Consider the following 16,709-nt stretch of genomic DNA (forward strand, 5'->3'; position numbering starts at 1 on the left):
GCTGCTCAAGAAAGATCTCCCTACCTAAGGAGAATGAGACTGACACCCTTTAAAGCCACTCACTTGAAACTCCATGGAATTCTCTGATGCCCACCACGCTATTTTCTCATCTTCCCTAACAATAGCCTGGCTGACTTCACAAGGAACACATGCAACCCTCCCCGACAAATGACACCGATCCTGCCAAAAAGGATCAGGGTTAGCTCTGCCACCACCCCTTCATCCCCCTACTCCTATGGGAGACAAGGTGTTTGTGAAGCAGTGGGAGGGGTCTTCACCACAATCACCAGTGATCCACTTTTTAAATATTCCAACAGAAAAGAGAATCTAAGACCTATGGGCCTTGGAGTCAGAATCCGGACTTCCCAAGAAAAATCAAAGACCTCAAATAGAATTTCCAATGTCAATTATAGTTCAATTAAAAAAAAAAAGAATTTCCAGCAACTCAGTCTGGGCATCTTCAACCTGGTTTCTTTCCATCTGTTAAATTTCCTTGAAAATGCAAGTTTCACAATTATAAAAAATGTGCATCTTCATGTTCATATTTAAGTCTTATCTCTCAAGGCCTCCCAAAGCTACTTACCTCACCATTTTCCAATGGCACAATCCGGGAATATTCCGTAGTACAAAGTACATCATCATCTCGGGTGATAGCCCTGTTTGCTTCCTGCCCAAACTGTTCCAAACAGTCTACTTTAGAATCTAGGAAGGAAACGTTAATATTGTACAATAAAATATTGTCCTCTTTTAAATTTCTTAAATCTTATGTTTCTTTAAGAAAATACACAAAAAGGGAAAGACCAGAGAAGCATTTAAGATATTTAGATGGAATCTTAGAATAAAATTCTTAATTCATGAAAGAAAAACCAAGCCATTTCAGGCCACTTAAATATTGGCCACTGAAAGCCCTGTTGCGACTTTCAACAGGAATAGTCTGAAGATTTCATTCTAAATCTTCACTCTTCCTTAGACAAGTTTACCCTCTAAGGAGCATTCCTGGAAAACCTAATGCCTTTATAGCAAGATTCCGGTCCACTTCAATTCATCACAGGGTTCAGACACTCAGACATTCTTCATTAGTGAAGATGACAAGGTCAAGGTAAGTAACGTGAAAAGGCAGGATCCATAAAGATGGAACTTACTTCATAGTTCTACATAAAAGGAAATGGAATGAAGCTCTGGCCCAGTTACAGATACACTGCATACATGCATGCTAAGTCACTTCAGTAGTGCCCCAAGTCTTTGCAACCCCATGGACTGCAGCCCATCAGGCTCCTCTGTCCATGGGATTCTTCAGGCAAGAATACTGGCAGTGGGTTACCATGCCCTCCTCCAGGGGATCTCCCTGACCCAGGGATCAAACCTGCATGTCTTATGTCTCCTGCATTGGCAGGCAAGTCCTCTACCACAAGCGCCACCTGGGAAGCCCTACAGATACACTGCTTCGCCCTGAATAGTAGCAAGAACCATTATCGTAAGAGGTATTTCAACCCCAGTTATACATGTGTATCCCTGGTACTCACGCACACATGCTTGAGAAACGGATGTTCAGAGGGTAAGCTAGAAAGTTAAAACAGACCAGCCCCTGATGCACCACACTGAAAGGGTAACTTTCTAGTTAAACCTACAGTCTTGATCTGCTGTAAATAATTCAAACCCCTCATAACATGGTGGGTAAGACTACTTACGAGCAAAATATTGCCAAGGTGAGTAGGTGCTTCCAAAGTCAACAGATCTTTCCAAGACCCAAAGATCAGGGCGAGGAGAATTTGCAAATTTGATTAAAACATAGGCCACCTGGAAAAGCTGATAGAGCAAAAGATAAACAGTTATTCAACTCACTTTGTCTATTCAAACCCTCCACCATCTCTATGGGATGGTGGTTCCCAAGCTGGCACATCTAGCTACACCCCTCCCAAGATCCAGGCCCTGTTTCTAACTGCTGACTGGACCTCTCCAGCTTAACATTTTCACACCCCAAGTCATCATTTTTCTTCCTCCACTGAATCTAGACATTAATCTTTGCCACATCTTAATCATTATACCCTTGAATTTCAACCAGCCTGCAAGGCATCTTCACGTCTGTACATTCAGAGATGTCTCATGTCCAACAACAGTCATCATGTGCTAAGCTCTTCCAAGACCTGGAGAAGACAGTACAGCCCTAAGCATCTCCCAGGAGTGACATGGCCCTGGTCCAGGTCTTGGAGAGCTCATGGCTGCAGGATGAGACCTGAGCAGCTGCATGTAGAGAGGAGCATCTCCGACTCCTGTGTCATCTCCACTCATCACCTCTTCTGATTTCTCTCCCCCTCATTGATTTTCTTGCTCATCCTCATCACTCTTTGCTCGCGGCCAGGACAGGGCCAATGTATGAAAGAGATGAAGTGCAGCATTGGTCCAGATTCTTTAGCCTCCCATCCTGGAACCCCAGCATGCCTCGGTGATGGACCCCAGGAGTCCTTGCAGGCTACTCCTGCCCCTGCCCTCAAAACTCATCTGGCTTGCCTGTGAACCCTGAGAATCTATGTGTTTATCAAAGAGCCTAGGATGACAAGGAACACAGGTGTTAAACAAATATGCTAACATGTTAATGAGTGAGGATTATCCCCACCCCCCATACTCCCCAACCCCAGGGGACAGATTCAACAGTGACTTTGAGAACAGAACTCTGCCAGCCCTATTTGATAAAGTAAATTTATTTAGCAGGCCAATGGACCTTCCAGAATCAGGCAAATTGATGAGGACATAAATGCAAAAAGGCTTGAAGTGCAAGAGAACAGGAAGGATTTGGGCTTAGATTTTAAAAAAAAAGCCTAATAATCTCCATATATTAGTCCTTTGATGCATATGAATTTATTATTTTGGTATAGCTGCATCTTAATAGAGGCATGACCATGGACAAGATTATCACCATTTAGTCTTGCTTTTCTCGTCTCCTAAACAATTACAATTTTCTCACGGGTTCCTGCTGGGAGTGAATAGCACTCAGCACTGTGGCTTTCTGGAGTGGGCTTCCACAACTATCAGCAGAATGGACCATGAAACTGGACCACTAGTTTTCAAGTCCTAACTTCACCACTGATTAACTTTGGGACCTTGAGCAGAGGAAAAAACAAAAAAAAGAGGACTCTGCCACCTTATAAACTGGCCCAGTAGAGCCATTTCGATAATGAGTTCAACTAGTTAGAGAGGGAGGCAGTACTCAGACCCTGTGGGACCCTTTGACTCCTTAGGGGGTGGGAAAAACCAAGGGATTTCATTTTTATATTGTTCACATACAATAGTATGGTAGGTGTCATTTATTTTTAAGTCTCAGAACTACTAGCTAATTGTAAATGTTCTAAACTCAATGTCAAAGCCAAAATTTCTAGGATGATGATTCTCAAATTTTAGTCTCAGAACACCTTAACATTTTTAAAATTATTGAGGACTTCAAAAGGCTTTTCTTTAAGTGGGCTATGACTGTTAATTAATAAGGACCATATTAAAAATTAAAGCTGATAGAAATTCAAAATATTTTTATTATGCATTTAAAATAATAAACCATTGCATGTTAACATAAATACCATATATTATGAAAAATACCATATATTTTTAAAAGCATAAAAAAGTATAGTGAAAACAGTGGCTTTAATTTACATCCTTAAGATCTTTTTGAATGTCTGCCTTCATAGAAGACAGCTGGATTCTCATACTTGTAATATGTTTTGGTTGAAGTACTGGAAGAAAATTTGGCCTCACATAAATCCATAATAGGAAAAAGGACCTCCTAGCTTGGGGACCTTCCTGAAAGGTCTCAAGAACCACACTTTGACTCCTGTGTCATCTCCACTCTTGGTCACAGACTATCCTTCACTCTAAGATGTCCGATTTCTTCCTTCTCTGTGGAAGGAAGAACTGTCATACCAATTACAGAAATCCTAAGTTCAGTTGGTTTAGTCCCAAACACTTGTTCTTTGATCTTGGAAAATCTGCTTCATGGGTTCAGATTAACATTTTCAGATTGTCTACCCATCCTTGGAAAAAATGATCCAGTCTCATGGAGAAAAACTAATTCAGAATGGTAAGGTACTCTAAAAACCATAAAGCAATCCCTAAAGATAGGAGAAATAAATTCCAGAAGACATGCACCATTATTACATATTGAAGGAATTCATAGAAAATCTGAGAACTCCCAGTTTGAAGAATCAGAACAGATATATTTCCCTTAAAAATGACACATCTTGGGACTTCCCTGGTGGTCCAGTGGTTAGGACTCTGTGCTGCCAATGCAGGGGGTGGGGGTTTGATCCCTGGTCTGAGAACTAAGATCCCACATGCCATGCAGCACAACCCAACCAAAAAAGTGGCACATCTCTTAGATCACATCAAGAGAAGACTGCTTTTAGATATGTGAGAAAGAGAGAATACAAATGCAACATTTCAGGATAGAATAATAATTTAAACATTCTTAATCTCTTCCATGAAAATACTATAATCATAGCATGCCCCCAAGACCCTATTTATTCAATAGTGTATGATTTAATGGTTACTGGTGACTGCAGCCATGAAATTAGAAGGCGCTTACTCCTTGGAAGGAAAGTTATGATCAACCTAGATAGCATATTCAAAAGCAGAGACATTACTTTGCCAACAAAGGTTCATCTAGTAAGGCTATGGTTTTTCCTGTGGTCATGTATGGATGTGAGAGTTGGACTGTGAAGAAGGCTGAGCGCCGAAGAATTGATGCTTTTGAACTGTGGTGTTGGAGAAGACTTTTGAGAGTCCCTTGGACTGCAAGGAGATCCAACCAGTCCATTCTGAAGGAGATCAGCCCTGGGATTTCTTTGGAAGGAATGATGCTAAAGTTGAAACTCCAGTACTTTGGCCACCTCATGCGAAGAGTTGATTCATTGGAAAAGACTCTGATGCTGGGAGGGATTGGGGACAGGAGGAGAAGGGGACGACAGAGGATGAGATGGCTGGATGGCACCACTGACTCGATGGACGTGAGTCTGAGTGAACTCTGGGAGTTGGTGATGGACAGGGAGGCCTGGCGTGCTGCAATTCATGGGGTCGCAAAGAGTCGGACACAACTGAGCGACTGATCTGATCTGATCTGATCTGATATTCTAGGTACCATATATGTTAACCATCTCACAAATATTCTCACAATAAAAGTGAAATTTCATGAATTCCATTTTACGTGAGGAAAGTGTGACTCTGAGAGATGAAGCAACATGCCCACATTTTGCAGGTGTAAAAATCTAGCACTTTTGTATATTCTACTCACTGATAATTAGCAATGCCACCAAACCTGATCAATCCTTATATTTGATCTGTTTCATCTTGAGGGAAATAACTGTCAAAGAAGCTCTAAACATCATTATTTCCAAATAGGCTAAGATTCCATTACAGGGAGCCAGGAGGTAGGGAGCTATGTGATAATACATCTTGATGGATATTTGAGTACATTGGTTTTCCAAAGCTGCACTTTCTGCTACCACAAATTCTCATCAATGAAATAGTGTTGGTGGTTCAGAGGGAACCTCTCTGTTTTGCTTCATCCTACTCTGAGATAATGCGTGATTCCTTGAAAGCAGCATAGCATTTAAAAATCTGACATTGAGGGAATTCCCTAGCTGTCCAGTGGTTAAGACTCTGATCTGCCAATGCAGGGAGCATGGGTTTTATCCCTAGTCAAGAAACTAAGAACTATAAGGGCTTCCCTCATAGCTCAGTTGGTAAAGAATCTGCCTGCAATACAGGAAGACCAGGGTTCGATTCCTGGGTCGGAAAGATCCTCTGGAGAAAGAAATGGCAACCCACTCCAGTATTCTTGCCTGGAGAATCCATGGACAGAGGAGCTTAGCAGGCTATAGTCCACTGGACTGCAAGAGTCGGACACGACTTAGCAACTAAACCACCATCACCAAGGTACTAAGATTCCACACGCTGAGTGGTGCGGCCATAAGATTTTAAAAAATAAAAATTAAAAAATCCCACATCTAGCAAGGGAAGACACACCACAGTATTCCCTGGGCCTTCCACGCAGATCTAGTTTAATAAGTCCTGGGATTCCATCACGTACCAACAGGACTTTCCACTCCAAATGTTTCCCTCCCATTTTTGTCGTAGCCACTTAATTCTGAGATGCCTCGGCACCTGTTTCTGTGCCCAGACACTGGGAGGCCACATTTCATTCTTTCTGAGTCCACTTGCAAGGACAGAGTCTGCTTCTCTCTCCCCACCACTGCGGTTCAACTTGCAGCGGCTTCCTGCCAAGCTCTCCCGCGTGGCCGCCAACTTCCCCTCAATGTACAGGTTCAAGATGGCACTGAGAGGCAGCCTCCAGAGTGGGTTCACAGTGGGTTCACGTATGTTAAGCCAACAGGTAAGGACTTATTCTCTTCTACTTGATAGTTTTAAACACTGTGCCTTCTAAATGGCACCTTCTGTTAACCCAAATTATCAGTTACTTATGACTGCTCTTTGATCACTCGAAACACTTCAAAGCAGCATGAGCGACACTTGAGACTCACGGATGTAAAGGAGGGCCCTTGGTGAAACGAGAAAGCGCCAGGCTATGGAGTCACTCGAAGCAGAAAAGAGAAGGCCGCTTTGTGCATTTTTGAAGAAATAACATTTGGGAGATAAAGTAAGGAGGGAAAAGTAACTGACAAGGACTGAGTTGTCATTCTTTCTCCATGTGTTTATGAGAAAAGCTAAGATGGCTTGAAGGTTGCTGATGAGCATTAGGTGGAGGTACAAAGTAGTCTTTTAAATAAAGTTTAAAAAAATATATTTATTTGGCTGCACAGCATCTTAGTTATGGCATGCGAACTCTTAGTTGCAGCATGTGGCATCTAGTTCCCCAACCAAGGATCAAACCTAGGCCCCCTGCAGTCGGAGTATAAAGTCTTAGCCATAGGACCACCAAGGAAACCCCTAAATAATGTTTTAATGAAGCAGATAATAATCATAAGAAGGCATGCATGCTCAGTCCAATTCTTTACAACTCCATGGATTGCAACTTACCAAACTCCTCTGTCCATGAGATTCTCCAGGCAAGAATACTGGAGTGAGTTGCCATTTTCTCTTCCAGGGGATCTTCCCCCAACCCAGGGATCAAACCTGAGTCTCTGGCAGTGACAGGCAGATTCTTTACCACTGAGCCACCTGGAAAGCTACGGCCCAAGGCACTTTGACTTAAAAGCCTTCAGGGAGAGCAGGTGGGATGAGCCAGCCCTGTCTGATCCTCATGCTCATCACCCTGAAGCCTCTGAGATTCCAGCTCCTACAGCCCAGTACCTATTCATTCCTCCCCAGATGCCGGCAGTAGGTGTTCAATGAATGCCACGAATGAAGGGTGGAGTATTAAAGTTGTGCAGTCACCACCTAGTTTGGGGGGTAGGGGGTGGGCGCTCATTGGCAACACAGAGACAGAGGTGAGCCCCAAAGTGTTCTCAGCAGTGGCCTGCTAATGGCAGAGAAGAATCAATTTCCAGCAGCAAATCTCTGATCCACCAGTCCTGTGACTCTTAAGTCCATCACTGAAGCACTTTGCAATTTTATTTCCTTGTCCATAAAATCGTAATATAAAACAATCATGCTGCTGCTGCTGCTAAGTCGCTTCAATCGTGTCTGACTCTGTGCGACCCTATAGACAGCAGCCCACCAGGCACCCCTGTCCCTGAGATTCTCCAGGCAAGAACACTGGAGTGGGTTGCCATTTCCTTCGCCAATGCATGAAAGTGAAAAGTGAAAGGGAAGTCGCTCAGTCGTGTCCGACTCTTAGCGATCCCATGGACTGCAGCCTACCAGGCTCCTCCGTCCGTGGGATTTTCCAGGCAAGAGTACTGGAGTGGGGTGCCATTGCCTTCTCCAATAAAACAATCATAAAAGATATTTAATACATAGGTGAGGGACAAGAATATCCACTTCATACAAATTTTACATTCTCCATTTTAAAAACCACCATTAAGCTCTGTGTCATATATCTGTTTTCATATGACATTCCCACTAGACTGACATCTCCGTGTCTTAATCACTCCTGTTGCCTCAGAGTAGGTGCTTAATATATGTCTTTGAATCGAAATGAAATTTATTAAATGGGACATGTGAAATTGTAAAATATTATGCAAATGTATTAAAAGTCACATCCAAAATTAACTTCTGACTCAACGAAACAGGAACCTTCCTTCAAAAAAGTCTAAGATATAATGTGAAATAAATCTGGTATCACAGTTTTATAATTTGATAAACATTGCTCCAACAATGCAGCATTTCCTGATTGGCTTCTTCCAACTTTCTGTTTTGCATAATTCTCAAACTTACAGGAAAGCTCAAAGAACAGTACAATGAATATCCCTACCAAATGTTAATATTTGCCACATTTGTATTTTCTCTCTTTCTGTGTCTGCACACACACATATACCTTTTTCTAACCTTTGAAAGCAAATTTCAGATATCATTATGATTCAACCCTAAATATTTCAGCATGTATCTTCCAAGAACACAGACAGTTCTACATAAACAACATTTTGATGCCCATCAAATTTTTATCATTTAAACAAAAATCATATATCATCTTGAATTGGATATTTGAGTTTCCCTGATTCTCCTAAAAATGCCCATTGTATTTTTCCAATCCAGGATGCAGTCAAGGATTATGTATAGCATTTACTTGTCAAGTCTCTTGTCTCCTTTAATCTAGAGCGGTTCTCCCGTGATTTTTCTTTTATGGTACTGACATCTTTCTATCAAAGAAATGTTCCCTTATCTGAATGTGTCTGATTATTTCCTCATGATCTGATTCAGGGTAAACATTTTGGCAGGATTACTGCCCATGGGACATCCTTTTCTCATGGCATCATGCCAGGGGGCACAGGATGCCAGGCTGTCCTCTTAACACTGATGCTGTTTGACCACTTGTTTTAAGATGTCCACCAGATTTCCTAATTATAAAGTTACCTTTTCCTGTGTCATTAATAAGTTACCTATAGAGAGACATTTTAACACATTTATTTTAATTAACTGAATTACAAATGTTCCTACTATCTATGTAAAAATACAAGTAAGAGTCATGAAAAAATAAGCCCCAAAATCCAGAACCAAACAATTACGTTTCCTTTGAGGCTCACGTCCAGTTGAAAAATTTATCGAATGAGCTACTGTTATAGATGGATAGGGAGGCCCGGCGTGCTGCAGTCCATGGGGTTGCAAAGAGTCAGACACGAATGAGCAACTGAACTGAACTGAACTGAATGTTATAGAAACTTTTTAATTGGGACGGAAAAATGCAGGTCAAGTGGAATTAAACTCCGTTTTAGTAATCTTGTTGGAAAACTTCTTACAAAATGAAATACAATCCCCATTAAACAATCAAGTCCAGTGACGAAAATACGGCTCTGCTGGCCTGAAACAGATCCTTTTAATCCTGGTCCAAACAGCATGTCTGCCAATGGCTTGGCGAGGACATTTCTTTCTTGTGGGTTTATCACCACCGTGCCCTATGAAGTGCAGACCTTGGCACCATCGGAAAGAGGGTGCTTGGGAGGAAAGTCACTGTGTCCCTCAGCTCCTCTCACTGTTTCCCAAAAGCACCTGCTCCCCTTTGAGGGAAGGTAGAGCATTTTAGAAACTTAAAGCAAGGGACCTAAGAGGTCCCAGATCAGTCTCTCACCCCAGGAAAGAACCTTCACCCTAGAATCTCCTTTTAAGAGAAAACACATTGCATTGCTAACAAGTTCTGGCCACTGCATGTTTCCTCGCTGTCTTGAAATTTTTTTCTCATCATTCCTCCTCCTATTCTTTGAAGCAGCACAAATTTCTACCATGTATCCCACATGACCGCCTGCCCAGAATTTAAATACCAACAACACATCTTCCTAGGTTCCTTTTAAGGAATTAAGATTCAAGTCACCAGGAGGCAAGGATTAGGGTAGGAAGTGGGAAGGAAAAGAGAATTAAAATATCTCACTTCCTCATTAAGAATAACTACAATAACCCCATGCAATAAAGCCCTGAGCCAAAATACAGTCTAAAGATTTGGATCACTCCAATAACTTGAAAAATGACAAGACTGCTATTTTTCAGTGGAAGATTTCAAGAAAAAAAAATCAAAAGGCAGGGAGAAGGTGAAACATTTGTATCTATATGTCATGATTGATGAATTCTTAACTCTGGAGGAAAAAAGTGATTGAAGACATATAGCATGGTTTTCAGTCCTTATAGATGTTAACTATTCAATATTATTTCCTAAGTAGACTCAAAGGGTAGAGTTTGAAATTAACATATGTTACTCAAGAGCATTTTGTCACAACTAGAAATTTACAGATAGATTTGGTGGTGATTTTAAGTCCATGGGGTCACAAAGAGTCAGACAGGACTGGGCGACTTTCAATTTCACTTTTTTTACTTTCCATGGTAGTTCAACTGGTAAAGAATCTGCCTGCAATGCAGGAGACCCTGGTTCGATTCTTGGGTCGGGAAAATCCTGTGGAATAGGGATAGGCTACCCACTCCAGTATTCTTGGGCTTCCCTGGTGGCTCAGCTGGTAAAGAATCTGCCTGCAATGTGGGAGACCTAGGTTTGATCCCTGGGCTGGGAAGATCCCCTGAAGAAAGGAACAGCTACCCACTCCAATAGTCTGGCCTGGAGAATTCCATAGCTCATGGGGTCACAAAGAGTCAGACATGACTGAACAACTTTCACTTTCACACTTTCACTTTAAATAAGCTGAAGCCCTTTGGAATCCAAGAACTGAGCTCACCTTCACAATGAAGTCCAATATTTTATCCAACTCTATTGCTACACTGAACTCTCGGGGAATTTTTTTGTCCAGGACTTGATTCTCCCTGTAAAACTTACTTTCCCTCATTCACACTTTTTTTTTTTTTTTTTTTGCTAATTTATAATAAAATTGAGGATGACATTTAGTTCAATCCCTGAACCAGTAAATAGCACTGGAATTTGTTTGAGAAACTATACAGGACAAGGGAAATGATAATCATGTTCTTCCAAGGCAAAGAGATTGAAATAACTCAACTTCAATAATCAGCAACCACGGTATCTAATTTCTCCTCGAATCTACATTTTTAAACTCCACAACTCCTAAAAAAAATACTGATTTCTACATATGACTTATACCATGATGAAGTTCAACAAAGTATTTCTCAATGATTATGATTTACTGTAAATCAGATTCTAAACGATGTTATTTATCATCATTTTTCATAAACAAGTCCACACCCTCCATCATGTTCCAGTCCTCCCCTTTGCCAATATTTTTCTCACTAGAATATTCTTGGGACTTTCCAAGACTACTCAGCATACTGACTCAGCATATTCCTTTTTTATTAGTCTGCATTTTTATGGGGGGAATGAGCTTTAGGCTGAAGTGGCTAAAGCTTCATGAGCTTTAGGCTCATGAAGCCTAAATGAGCTTTAGGCTCATTTCAAGTCAGTAGCTAAGACTTCATACTTCAGTGCAAAGGGCCCAGGTTCGATCGCTGGTCAGGGAACGAGATCCCACATGCTGCAATGAAGATCAAAAGTCTTGCGTGCCAGGGACCCGGTGCAGCCAAATAAATAATAAATATTTTTAATATTATTTTTTTAAATGAGTATTCTCATTTCTAGCCTGCATTCAGAATGCTCCTTTCCTAAATTTAGTTGTCACATTTCTTCCCTTCTCCTTCTGCTACATCTTTCTTAAGATACTAAATCAGAGTGTTGCTGCTGCTGCTGCTAAGTCGCTTCAGTCTTGTCCGACTCTGTGCGACCCCATAGACGGCAGCCCACCAGGCTCCCCCATTCCTGGGATTCTCCAGGCAAGAATATTGGAGTGGGTCGCCATTTCCTTCTCCAATGCATGAAAGTGAAAAGTGAAAGTGAAGTCGCTCAGCCGTGTCCAACTCTCAGCGACCCCATGGACTGCAGCCTACCAGGTTCCTCCATCCATGGGATTTTCCAGGCAAGAGTACTGGAGTGGGGTGCCATTGCCTTCTCCCATCAGAGTGTTACCTAAGGCTAAAACCATCCTTTTGGCTGGGTTTCCAATGCTCTTACTAATGGTAGGGCACTTTGGAGACTTTTTTGACAACAGCTGTGCTTTTCTGTAAGGAATAATGCTGGTCACTGAAATTGACTCAGCATATTCATTTTTGTTAGTGAGCTTTTTTTTTTTTTTTTTTTGGAATGAGCTTTAGGCTCAAGTGTCACTTCAAATCAGTGGGGCTATAGATTAAATATTCATCTTAGAACCTATTCTTTGGCCTAAAGCTGTCTTTACTTTCTGAACATGAAATCCGCTAGAATGGCAGTTCTCAACGTGGATGGTATTGCATCTGGGGTCTTTTATCGGTCATCATTGTGTGCTCATGCTCAGTCACTCTTCGCCACCCCATGGACTAGCCCACCAGGCACGTTTGTCCATGGGATTTTCCAGGCAAGAATACTGGAGTGGGTTGCCATTTCCTCCTCCAGGGATCTTCCTGACCCAGAAATGGAACCCGCATCTCCTGCATCTCTGGCACTGGAAGGCAGATTCTTTACAACTGACCTGTCAGGTATTCACAATAACAAACCCCAGTAAGGAGAAAGACTATGCATATGAAGAGACATCAACCTCCACCCTGAGAAAGATCATGGCCAGGTCTGGGTAAGGAGTCTGGACAAAGGGACCTGACGGAGGTTTTGTCTTTTGCTTGTTGGACTTCTGAGGATCCAAATGCCCTTCCCACCATATGAATCCTTCCCACCTTACGAATCCTGCTGGGAACAGAATGCACTGCTCCCTTTAGAAGCTGAAAAATGCCAGTTTTCCAGCTCCCTTGACAGGTAAGTCAGCACGGATGCCTGATCCAATGTCTCCTTCCAAGATTTTGCATCTAGAGCAAATGATACCAAAAAGCAGGGACACTGAAGAATTGTTTCTAGAAGCTACAAATATGGCAGCCTCATCTGGTTGGCTGGGGAAGTGAGGATGCCAGCAGGAATGTACCGAGTCCAGAGTCCAGGCTCCAGGCTGACCATGGCCATCACCAGCCGCAGCCTCCAGCGCTCGGTGGTACTGACTATGCAGCCTCCTTGGTTTCTGCCCATTTCCTGAACCTGATTCTCTGAGATCCTCAGACCCCCTTCCCACTACCCCACATCCTCTCCCTCTACCCTCAAAGGTGACTCTTTCACTGGTAAAATTAAGACTATCAAAAAGGAATCCCTTGCCTTCCCATCCCAAATCCATGAGCACACTTACATCTGCACAGCCCCCTCTTTCCTTCTGGACCTATAGAGCAGGAGCCTTCCCACTCCTCTGCAAAAAGGCAATCCCTCCCTCTGCTCGGATCTCATTCCCCTCCTGCCTTCTGTTGGCTCCTTCCCATCAGCTTTTATCTTATGTATTTATTTTTTAATTAAACTATAGTTGACTTACAATATTATATTAGTTTCACGAGTACAACATACTGATTCAACATTTTTATAGATTATATTCCATAGAAACTTATTATAAAACATTGACTCTATTCCCTATGTTACATGTCACATCTTTGATTCTTATTTATTTAATACCCAGTAATCTGTACCTCTTAATCCTTTTTCCCTATCTTGCCTCTCTCCCATCCCTCTTCTTACATGTAACCACTAGTTTACTCTCTGTGAATCTGTTTCTATTATATTTGTTCATTTGTTTTATTTATTAGTCTCCAATGACTAATGAAAACATAGAGAGGCTTCCCTTGTGGCTCAGTGTAAAGAATCCACCTGCCAACACAGGAGACATGGGTTTGATCCCTGATCTGGGAAGATCCCACATGCCAATGAGCAACTAAGCTTGTGGTCTAGATCCTGGGAGCTGCAACTATTGAAGCCCCCACACCCTAGAGCCCGCGCTCTGCAACAAGAGAAGTCACCACAATGAGAAGCCCAAGCGCCACAACCAGAGAGTAGCCCCTGCAGCAATGAAGACCCAGCACAGCCAAAAATATATATACAAATTAAAAAAAGGAAACATAGTATTTGTCTTTCTCGGTCTGATTTATTTCACTAAGCATAACACCTACCAAGCCATCAGTTTTCAAATGACTCTTCCTCTGAAAGTCAAGAAAATTTCTCTCCTTCCATCCAAACCCTCCACCTACCTCCTTCCCCTGGAGGCAGCCCATCCTGCAAAGAGTGGAGCGCTGACTCGTCCCGCTTCCTCACCTCTCCTCCAGTTCACCCAGAGTTCAGTTCTCAGCCTCCTCTAACCTCCGTCCGCACTATGTCCACGTTACATCATGGCCCAGACTCCTCACACAAACTCCAGACCCAACCATCTAGTTAATCTCCACTTGAGACATCTCACCCCCAGCTCAGCTCAACTTGACCCAATGGCAACCTCGTCCCTGTCCCCTGGAGCCTGCTAACTCCCGTGGAACCCATAGGTTTCAACACAGCCTTCCCCTTCTGTGGTCTGCGTTTGATGCTTCCTGGAACTCTGTGCTCTTCCTTTAAAATACCCATCACAGGAGAAATTAAATAATTACTCCTGCAGGAGTACACATAGCCTGTGGATACAGGATGTGAGCTTGATTATCCTGCCATCTCACGAACTGCAACAGGAACACCCTGACTATATGGAGCCACAGGCCAGGGCAGGGCCTGCACTTGGCCCAGGATAAGGGTGATGCTGGTAGTCCGCCAAATCCCTAAGGATTGAACTCGCACTGTGTGCTAAGTCGCTTCAGTTGTGTCTGACTCTTTGCGATCCTATGGACTGCAGAACTCACCAGGCTCCTCTAGCCATGGGATTCTCCAGGCAAGAATACTGGAGGGGATTACCATGCCCTCCTCCAAGGGATCTTCCCAACTCAGGGATGGAACCTGCATCTCTTATTGACAAAGAAAGGACGCTCGAGTAACTTTCACTGTGATGAAAAGACGCATCCATGGGTGAACTCTAGGATCTGGACACAAGGTGTCTTCCTGTGTCCCGAACGCTCCCACTTAAAGGCTCTGGCTCCTGAGAGGACCCGGAACAGGCATCCTTCACAGCAGGGCGCACGTGCAATAAGGAGTGACACCGCAGGGAGTGGGAGGCCCGGGGAGAAGCGTCAGAGTGCAGAGGGTGAGGGACAGTGGCTGGGCGGCGGAAAGCAGTGATGGGCGTCAGGAGAGCTGGTGGGTCCTGGGCTGGCTCAGCATCGGTGGGGAATCAGGTGGCCCTGGGTGACTGAGCTGAACTTCAAGCTTCAATTTCCTGAAATCCAGCTCTGGGCAAGACACTGTTAGGAACTTAGACAGGAATTCAAGCCTCAGCCAGAGGGACAAGAAGTGGAACATGGCCAGGGCAGTGGGCAGGGCAGCCAGACAGATCCTCTGCCGCAGGAGGGTTAAGCAGACAAGTGCAGTGAATCAGCTCCAGGCATGCCTGGTGGGCAGGGCACAGCACATGCCCGCTTTGCTCACTGGCACAGAAGGGGACTGATGGGGAAAAACACCTTCCGTGCCAGCAGGCACTACCCTACAGAAAAGCAATCTGGCCACCTCGCTGGAAACGAGGTCTGGATCTGATGATGGCAGATGGGGGTGAGTGGCCAGGCTCTGGGAAGGAGAGTCTGGAGCTGGAGGGAGGGTAGAGCTCCAAAGTTCCATCATCCAACCTCCACACAATGGCCTGGACCCCCCAGTTCGCAGGGACCCACTTTTGCCCCTTCTCCACTCTCTTACTCTCTTGGTCTTCCTTCCTCCTCAGCCTTTTCCCAATCTGGGGCCCCATACCCCCAAAGCTACAACAGAGAGGAGAGGATTATACCATAACGTTTATACCAGCCATCTTGCAAAAGGGGAATATGACTTTCTTATAACTACACTGGGGACTAAATGGGTTTTCAGGTATAGCTTCCGAGGTGGCGCTAGTGGTAAAGAATCTGCCTGCCAATGCAGGAAACTTAAGAGATGCAGGTTCAATCCCTGAGTTGGGAAGATCCCCTGGAGAAAGGCATGGCAACCCACTCCAGTATTCTTGCCTGGACACTCCCATGAACAGAAAAGCCTGGTGGGTTACAGTCCATGTTGGTCGCAAAGAGTCAGACACAACTGAAGCAACACAGCAGCAAGGTATAGCGTAGAGCTTCTTATCTATAACATTTTTCTAGGTAAAAATGCAAAATGAGTTCTAAATATCTGATATAACTTTCAATGCACCTGATTTACACCCATATATGACTCGCCCCTCCCAGGCAATATCTTATTACACAAAATCAACCTGAAAGACAATCTTACTGATGACCACACAAATACCAACCATGAAGTGGTGAGAAGCAAAGGAACAGATACACATGCGGTACCAATGAACCTTCATAACACGAAGTGCGTGAAGAGGGAAGACACCAAACTAGACGCCACAACACATTTACATGAATTATATAGCTATACATTCATTGTATGGGCTTCCCAGGCGGTGTCAGTGGTAAAGAACCTGCCAATGCAGGAGACTTAAGCGACATGGGTTCTATCCCTGGGTCGGGAAGATCCCCTGGAAAAGGAAATGGCAACTCACCCCAGTATTCTTGCCTGGGAAATCCCATGAACAGAGGAGCCCGGCGGGCTATAGTACATGGGTTCACAAAGAGATGGACACAACTGAAGCGACTGAGCACACACACACACACGTTTCAGATTAAGTAGCAAAGATATTAGAAGAGGTGCTTTTGGAGGGCCAGGAAACAGGAGTGAGGAT

At 43.5% G+C, this 16,709-nt stretch overlaps 1 protein-coding gene across 2 annotated transcripts in view; it reads right to left on the reverse strand.

The window, feature by feature from the left end:
• LAMA3 (laminin subunit alpha 3) overlaps window positions 1-16,709 on the reverse strand; it is a 260,515-nt gene that overhangs the window by 195,612 nt on the left and 48,194 nt on the right. For both annotated transcript variants that reach the window (XM_024984437.2, XM_059881027.1), the window contains exons 3-4: window positions 1,689-1,806; window positions 584-702 (exon numbers count right to left, since the gene is read on the reverse strand). In XM_024984437.2, coding sequence (XP_024840205.1) covers window positions 584-702; window positions 1,689-1,806 — 237 coding nt within the window. The remainder of the gene's footprint in view (window positions 1-583; window positions 703-1,688; window positions 1,807-16,709) is intronic.

This window comes from Bos taurus, chromosome 24, assembly GCF_002263795.3.
Source record: "Bos taurus isolate L1 Dominette 01449 registration number 42190680 breed Hereford chromosome 24, ARS-UCD2.0, whole genome shotgun sequence".
Taxonomy (NCBI): Eukaryota; Metazoa; Chordata; class Mammalia; order Artiodactyla; family Bovidae; genus Bos; species Bos taurus.